This window comes from Tachysurus fulvidraco, chromosome 17, assembly GCF_022655615.1.
Source record: "Tachysurus fulvidraco isolate hzauxx_2018 chromosome 17, HZAU_PFXX_2.0, whole genome shotgun sequence".
NCBI lineage: Eukaryota > Metazoa > Chordata > Actinopteri > Siluriformes > Bagridae > Tachysurus > Tachysurus fulvidraco.
The window spans coordinates 3,751,897-3,761,239 of NC_062534.1; the positions used below are offsets into that span (position 1 = coordinate 3,751,897).

Here is a 9,343-nt window from a genome sequence, read left to right on the forward strand (position 1 = left end):
GAATGAATGAATGAATGAATGTGTGAATGTGTAAGTGAACACGTGAATAAGTGAATAAGTGAAGCTGTCAGTGAGTAAGTAAATAAGTGAAGGTGTCAGTGAGTAAGTGATTGAAAGAGTGAATAGGTGAGTGGATGACTGAGTGAATAAGGGCCACCCTGTCCTCCTGAGAAAGCTCTTACTTACATGAGGAGTTACTCACGGAGTGACCCAAGAACTCCTTTGTGGAGTTGGAGATAGTCAGATTAGCTCCAGTGTTGTTTAGGTTCTTTAGTTTCTCCACCATTTGAAGCAGTTTGTATGATAATTCCTCTCCACGTTGCTCAGCTCTTAACAGCCTCCAGTAAACATTGTGTAGATGGTGGGATGTGTTATCTGGAACAGAAACCAGACCGTATTTAGCTTTATCATGTCCTACATCACGACAACAGTTCATCCTCTTTAAAAGTGTGGCTTACTGTATATAGTGAAATAACAGAACTATGACATTCTATACGGAAGTAATACTATTAGATTTTTTTTAATAGAAACAAGAATAGACACAAACTGTTTTGAACACTCAAGTGTTAAGAGTAATTTTTACTTTGATACACAGTAATTGATTCACTTGATTCACTTGATTCACTTTGTTGATTCCCTCATTGTTTTGTATAAAGTGTCTTGTCTTGTCTTGACTTTGTTGTCATGGACAGACATTGGTTTCTTTCAGAGAGAGTGTTACTGTCTTCCATATACTTTTAGATGAATTTTCAATCTTCACATCATCTGACGAAACAAAAAAAAACAACACAAAAGAACACAAAACAAAAAAAAAAAAAAAAAAAAAAAAAAAAAAAAAAAAAAAAAAAAAAAAAAAAAAAAAAAAAAAAAAAAAAACAAAAAAAAAAAAAAAAAACAAAAAAAAAAAAAAAACAAAAAAAAAAAAAAAAAAAAAAAAAAAAAAAAACAAAAAAAAAAAAAAAAAAAAAAAAAAAAAAACAAAAAAAAAAAAAAAAAAAAAAAAAAAAAAAAAAAAAAAAAAAAAAAAAAAAAAAAAAAAAAAAACAAAAAAAAAAAAAAAACAAAAAAAAAAAAAAAAAAAAAAAAAAAAAAAAAAAAAAAAAAAAAAAAAAAAAAAAAAAAAAAAAAAAAAAAAAAAAAAAAAAAAAAAAAAAAAAAAAAAAAAACAAAAAAAAAAAAAAAAAAAAAAAAAAAAAAAAAAAAAAAAAAAAAAAAAAAAAAAAAAAAAAAAAAAAAAAAAAAAAAAAAAAAAAAAAAAAAAAAAAAAAAAAAAAAAAAAAAAAAAAAAAAAAAAAAAAAAAAAAAAAAAAAAAAAAAAAAAAAAAAAAAAAACAAAAAAAAAAAAAAAAAAAAAAACAAAAAAAAAAAAAAAAAAAAAAAAAAAAAAAAACAAAAAAAAAAAAAAAAAAAAAACAAAAAAAAAAAAAAAAAAAAAAAAAAAAAAAAAAAAAAAAAAAAAAAAAAAAAAAAAAAAAAAAAAAACAAAAAAAAAAAAAAAAAAAAAAAAAAAAAAAAAAAAAAAAAAAAAAACAAAAAAAAAAAAAAAAAACAAAAAAAAAAACAAAAAAAAAAAAAAAAAAAAAAAAAAAACAAAAAAAAAACAAAAAAAAAAAAAAAAAAAAAAAAAAAACAAAAAAAAAAAAAAAAAAACAAAAAAAAAAAAAAAAAAAAAAAAAAAAAAAAAAACAAAAAACAACACACAACACACAAAAAAAACACAAAACAAAACAACACAACACAAAACAAAACAACACAAAACAACACAACACAAAACAACACAACACAAAACAACACAACACAACACAAAACAACACAAAACAACACAACACAAAACAACACAACACAAAACAACACAACACAAAACAACACAAAACAACACAACACAAAACAACACAACACAAAACAACACAACACAACACAACACAAAACAACACAACACAAAACAACACAACACAACACAAAACAAAACAACACAACACAACACAACACAACACAAAACAACACAACACAAAACAACACAACACAAAACAACACAACACAAAACAAAATATTATCAGCTGGAAATATCTGGCATTTTATTCACATACTGCCATTTCAGATCAGCTTTAAGGATGTAAAACCCTAAATAAAGACCACAGGAAGCTTTATTTTATTCGAATCATCCCCCGACAGACAAACAGGAAAGCTGGACCGGTCGAGGGCACAGTGATAAGTCTAATATTCTGTTACACCGTAGCTACTAAACGTGAGGCATGAACACATTTGAACACACGCTTAACAAACCCGTCTTTCAAAAAACATCTTCCTCAACCGTTCACCTGCTTTGTCTCAGGACACTAAAACACTAGTGACCCGCTTTTGCATACATAAGCGCTAGTACACCAGAGAGTAAAACAACCCTCCAAACTAGACAGCATCCTATTGTGTCCCAGCCATCGATGACTGTGGCATCATCAGGAATATCTCGAGACAATTAATCCATGTACCGGAAATAAAACGTTGGGTTTTATATCAGGCCTGGGTACAGTGATGTGTCCAGATACATGTGGATAGACTAGCTGACAATATGGATAGACTAGCTGACAGATCTCAGTATATTGTGGGGGTGGACGTGGCAATGCAAGTGTGCAATGTGCTTATGCAAATTCAACACAAATATTTTCACTGCCTGCTTCGGTCTTCAATATGAATAGCATTGTCTTTATATAGTAAATATTCCACACAATATTCAACACAATCATTCAAATTTTCACACTTTCGCCTTCCCTTTAATTACTTATTCGCAAAAATAACTGTGCAATGATGAAATATATATATATACTCTCTGGTGTAATTTTTTTTTGTGAATTTAGTAGCTGTAGCAATCACGTTTTTACAATCCATGTTATTTTGGTGACATATTTTATGGTTTTCTAGCGATCTTCCTTTTTTTTTGCCTCTAGAAAATTCAATTCTTGTCCAGAATTCAGGCACAGTGACATCGACAGAGTCCGATGTTTATTTTCATAACAGATCAAGATCGGAGAGCTGAAATTCGCTGTATCAGTGACCGCTTCCGTGTACCGATCGGTGATGCACGGACAGAGCGGATCATGGAATCGGTTATAACCCGAAGCGAGACGTATACAGTGTAAACATACATTAAAAGCAAAAGTACACCCCACACCCACCACACCCAAACACAAACACACAAAAAACAATAACTAATGTTTACTCCCAGTTTGGTTTGGAGTGTAGAAAATAGGTACATGAGAACGTAAAAGATCTCATTTAGAGCCAGATCAATAACGGAAACAGAAAACAGAAAGCAGTTTGCAGCCAAAACACTCAAGGAGCTCTTCGTTCCATAAAACACCTGTGCCCCTATTTAGTGATGCCGGTTTAACCAGTCATGTGGCATTAGTGCAGTGCATGAAACCAGGAGTGGAGAGAATATTACAGTAGGTGTTGTTATTAATCATGTGATTCAAGCTACATTTGCATTTCATTTACATTCATAACTTTTCTTGCTCACCTCATAATTCCATGTTATTTTTATAGCGTGTATATTGTCATGATTATTTGAATATAACAGAAAATACCTCGGATATGCGGGTGTGTCCGATTTGTCCGGTAACGTATAAGGTCACATACTTTTATTTGCAAGTGTTAGAGCCGAAAAAAGGAGAAGAATTCGTCTGGCAAAGGAAGCAAGAGATCTGCCAAACTGAAGCGTAGGAACTTTCTAGAAAGCTGAAATCCTTTAGCCAAGGAAGTTTTTCTCAAGGGCACCTCAGTTTTGGCTGGCCCGAGACTCGAACCCACGAACTTAGGGTTAAACTCTCTAACCGTTAGGCCACAACTTCCCCATTATCTTCTTAAGATTATGACAAGGGCAGTAGGGACCGGAGACGAGCTGTAGGGAATTAGGCATAAACAACATCTAGTAAATCTTCTAGTAGACCTTCTAGCAGACCTTGGCCCGGTCCAGATTAGCTTGGTCAGGAGATGAGCATGCGGTGATTTTGAGCCAATGGTTGATGATGTTTTGCTTTTACATATCTTCTTTACTTGAGTTCTGTCTATAAAACCTTGATGTAATCATTGATGGTGGCCCTTCATCTCTCATGCTATATGCAGAGTGTTGGGTCCTGCTGTGCAGCTGAACGCAATAAATTGTGAAACCTTTTTTACTCTTGCCTTACTGTGTCTACCAGTGTTATACTTTATACTTGAAATCTCTCAAATCCCAGAACTTCCCCAACAGTAAATAAGCAGACGGTGTCACACTTGACATCTACCGATTACGTCATTTTTCACTGGCTGCCTTGGATCACGCTGCGTCTAGTTTAGGTTAACGATTAAACATCATTTTTTAATCTTACAGGATCTCCACACGAAGAGTCACAATAATTCACAATAATTCCCCTTAAGAACTGACTAAGCCGTTTACGTGTCAGTGTTTCAAACCTGACTTTGCAATCCAGACATTGCTCAATAATAAATGAGTAGTTCAGATTTGTTGCTGCTGTATGAAAGCTTCTAAATATTATGAAGTGAAAACCTACAACCTTTTTTTTTATCAGCTATAAAAAGCCAAGAGTTTAACTTATAGCTCTGTGTATATTTCATAGCAGAGCATGTTTATTAGTTGCATGGTGAGACAATATTTGTATGATGCTGTTTACAGTAAAATCTGTAACGTATGCAAACGATGACATTAAATGCTTGCAAATGTCTTTTTTTTGTGCTCAGCAGGGCGTACTATAGTAGCAGCTGCACCGTCAGACATATCGTGTTCTACATACAGTAAGTTACTGCACTAATGGATATCATGTCTAGTAGAATGCGCAGAAGGCCGTCTATTGAACTGAACAAGCCGGACTATTATTAGTACACTTATTACACCTGCACACTCTTGCAATCAGCCAATCAGGTGGCAGCAGAAACGCTTGGAATTTTCTTCTGGGAAAACTGTCAAAATCGTGCAGGTTTAAATTCTTGATGAGAGACATCTGGAACACGTGTGAGAACTCACAACATACTGCACCTTTAGCAGAAGACCTCACTAGTTGTGTGCCAGCCTAATTAGGCTACAGTTGACCCAACATATCCTGGTCAATGTTTCCTACTGTATACTCAATATTAAAGTGAAGTGATATACGGCTAAGTACGGTGACCCATACTCAGAATTCGTTCTCTGCATTTAACCCATCCAAAGTGCACACACACAGCAGTGAACACACACACACACTGTGAACACACACACCCGGAGCAGTGGGCAGCCATTTTTACGCTGCGGCGCTCGGGGAGCAGTTGGGGGGGTTCGGTGCCTTGCTCAAGGGCACCTCAGTCGTGGTATTGCCGGCCCGAGAATCGAACCCACAACCTTAGGGTTAGGAGTCAAACTCTCTAACCATTACGACACGACTTCCATCCAATGGGTTAAAGAAGTTTGGTTACTATATAGTACACTACATATGGTGCACTATTTTGACATAGTAAAATCGGATGATAATGTATATAGCATATTGCGCTCTGAAAATCAACCTTAATGAGTAAAACAGAGGTGAGAGTAAGAGGGGAACCATTTGTCTTGTCGTGATGATGTGATGTTAGTTTAAAGAAGTGTGTTGAGGCTGACGTGAGAGCAGATTGTGAATAGAAGTCCTAGGATGAACACAAGACGCTATTCACGATTACAGCAGCAGTTCATCAGGACAAACCTTCCAACCCACGTGAGTCGTGGTTATAAAGTGTATCTGGGTGGTGTAAATCTATAGGGAATGAATCTGGTATGTAACACATCAAAAAAAGGGGATCGCAGCAATCGAGCAATCGCAGCAATCGAGCGCAAGCAGAAGCAGATATACAGTATAGAAAGGTGTTGAATTGGCTGAGCTATGCAATAATACCTAAGGTGATATAAATGTAATGAACACTACACCCTTGTTGAGGAATTCAGTTGTCTGACAGGTTACAAGCTACAAACTGGAATAGACTGGTCAAACTGGTACATTTTAACAGCTACACCACAATTTTAAAATACGCCGCCTTGTGCCTCGCCTGAAACCATTAACTAACGTTTTTGAATTTCCTGTTGTGTTTACTTGTCTATGATGTAATGGTAAGGCAAATTCAGCATCTTGCCCTAACAGTTGGACCTGATTAGGTTATTCACCTGAAATGACATTTAGCTGATTTTTAGTACAGAAACACAATTTTGTGTGATACTGTATAGTGTTTTGTTGCTATTTCCCCAAAGAATCCAGAGCTGGATAGACACACTGTACTGTATAGTCACTGTATATGTTTAGAGAGTTTGAATCCTAACCCTAAGATTGAGGGTTCGAGTCTCAGGCTGGCCACGACTGAGGTGCCCTTGAGCAAGGCACCGAACCCCCCAACTGCTCCACGGGCGCCGTAGCGTAAATGGCTGCCCACTGCTCCGTGTGTGTGTGTGTGTTCACGGTGTGTGTGTGTGTTCACTGCTGTGTGTGTGTGTGCACTTTGGATGGGTTAAATGCAGTCACCATACTTAGCCGTATGTCATGTCACTTTCACAATCTAACATTCAGGACAGTGATAGATGGAGTGCTGGTTTATCAAACATGTAAAGCGTTATAAATGGTATTATAAAGGGTATTAGAACTCTTATGATGTATCAGCTGTCAAAAAGAGCTTCAAAAGTTGTAGTGTTGCTGATTTTTAAATTCATATCACATACTGTATTTTCTATACTCTTCATTCTCTACACATATTGTATCTATCTATCTATCTATCTATCTATCTATCTATCTATCTATCTATCTATCTATCTATCTATCTATCCCTTACTGTACATTCTGCCTAATATTTCACATTCATGCATATATATATATTTAGTGGACTTGTTTATTCAGCTTGCACATTAAGTTTAATGCCATAACCTTGTTACCTTCTACTTGTTGTTTCTTTACAACATTGTCTGTACATCTATCTATTTTCCCATGAGTCCATTAATCATCTATTTAGTGCTTTTAATCATGTCTATCTATGTATTTGAAGCTTCAGGGATTGACCTAGACAGTGTAAAGTGAAACTTTCACGTGTATGTATACAGTATATTGTCATGTCAGTTGGTACTTCCTCTTATTGTGTTTTCACGCTAAATGCTGTCACACGTGTTACCAGACTAACGAAAAGCTACGCCTAAGTCGTTGACCTTTATAAAACTCATGTCATGTCCCGTCTTCTACTGAATACTACACAACATTAAAGATCCAATACGGTGCCGGGCGCAAAAAGGAGCACTGTCGGGCATTATTTAAGATTTAGTATGAATCTTCTCTAACTAAAATTTGCAGTGAATAGAATTCTACATTCTACAGTATAAATCTCACACCTTTATCCAGTAGTTAGAACGGAACGACATAAGAGTGAATAAACGCGAGGTCGCGCGCGTTATTACGCGTTAATGTCTGTTCCTGCAGAAACGTAACCAAGTGCGCTTACCGTCCGTTGTGGACTGTCTAACGGTGAACATTAGCAGGAAGCCTCCACACAGCAGAACTGTGAGAATGATAATTCTCTCATAGCATCTCATCCCAGCCCGAACAGGTGCTCTGATCAGATCTCTGGACCTTCGCGTAAAAATTCGCTCCCACAAGCGAAACTTCACCCTTGCTCAGGATCCACATGGAATAGTAGTCTTCAATGACAACGCGTTACATGCTGTCATGTCTTGTCAAGAGTGTCAAAAGTCTGGTTTGACAAGTGTGACAATAACGCAGCACCTGATGATGATGAGGAAGACGGTGACGTGGTTGTGTAAAGTTTTGTGAAACCGCACCATCCTTCCTTCTCTCCTTCTCTGAGCACTCGGTACAGAAGCTCCTCCCTTTCCACCTGTATTCTGACGTCAGCTTAGTGTTCAGCCTGTACACCAAAACGTAAAGGACAGTGGATGTGTGTAAGGAATATAACACCTGTGGGTTTGTAGCTACAGGAGAACAATCATTCAGTCTGTGGTGTGATGTCCTGATACACAGCACATTAAACATTATACACACTCCTCTTAAACCACTGGGACTTCCTAATTATAACACTCTGGAAGGTATGTGCAAAAATCAAAAGGTCCATAATTTATTTGAGCTGCTCAGCAACAGGACCCAACGCTCCTCGTATAGCTTTAGAAAGGGTGTCATTCATTACATTGATATTTTATAAGCATGTTTCAAACACAGGAACTGAAGAAAGCTAAACATTCTCAATTATTGTCTAGATGCACAACGACTGATCGTCTGCTGTTCAGTATAATCTTAACCTTACCAAGGTCTTCTCCTGACCTTCAAGTATTATCTCTAGTAATAATAATTTCAAGTCACAAGCAACTTCTATTCATAATGACATTCCTTTTGTACAGCTATATCTGTCATACCACTTCATACTGTATCATACTTATATAAAAACCACACTATATATACCCTTATTCAGTTATATGTACAGTACATATTACTACACTTTCTGTATGACCCCATACCATTAATTATTAATTAATTAATTACTCGATTAATTAGTTAATTAATATTTAATTAATTAATCTATTAATTAATTGGTTAGTTAGTTAGTTAGTTAGTTAGTTAGTTAGTTAGTTAGTTAATTGTGGCAAGTCTAGCCTAATGGATAGAGAGTCTGACTCGTAATCCTAAGGTTGTGGGTTTGAGTCTCGGGCCGGCCACGACTGAGGTGCCCTTGAACAAGGCACCGAACCCCCAACTGCTCCCCGGGCGCCGCAGTGGCTGCCCACTGCTCCGGGTGTGTGTTCATGGTGTGTGTGTGTGTGTGTTCACTGCTGTGTGTGCACTCTGGATGGGTCAAATGCAGAGAACGAATTCTGAGTATGGGTCACCGTACTTAGCCGTATGTCACGTCACTTTCATTATTACACTGTCACTTGTAAATAAGCTATCTATGCACTTCTGGTTAGATGCTAACTGCATTTCATTGGCTCTGTACATGTACCTTGCACAATGTCAATAAAGTTGAATCTAATCTAATCTAGCTTCTTAGTAAAAATTCTCCATCACAATAGACACACTGTATAGTGCACTATCTAGGCTAACATTCAGGACAGTGATATATGGAGTGCTGGATTATCAAACATGTAAAGCATTATAAAGGGCATTATAAAGGGTTTAGGATGTATCAGCTGTCAAAAAATATTACAATGAGCTTCAAAAGTTGTAGTTTTGCTGATTTTTAAATTCATATTACATACTGTATTTACTATACTCCTCATTCTCTACACATATTGTGTCTTACATACATCTGCACTATTTTATTCATGTCTATATATATATATATATATATATATATATATATA

General features: G+C 35.7%; 1 protein-coding gene across 1 annotated transcript in view; it reads right to left on the reverse strand.

The window, feature by feature from the left end:
- zgc:154054 (Alpha-1,3-mannosyl-glycoprotein 4-beta-N-acetylglucosaminyltransferase B-like) overlaps positions 1-7,841 on the reverse strand; it is a 30,094-nt gene extending 22,253 nt beyond the window's left edge. Inside the window, exons 1-2 of the mRNA XM_027152025.2 lie at positions 7,474-7,841; positions 187-375 (exon numbers count right to left, since the gene is read on the reverse strand). Coding sequence (XP_027007826.1) covers positions 187-375; positions 7,474-7,564 — 280 coding nt within the window. The 5' untranslated portion in view covers positions 7,565-7,841. The remainder of the gene's footprint in view (positions 1-186; positions 376-7,473) is intronic.
- Between the last annotated feature and the right edge of the window lie 1,502 nt (positions 7,842-9,343).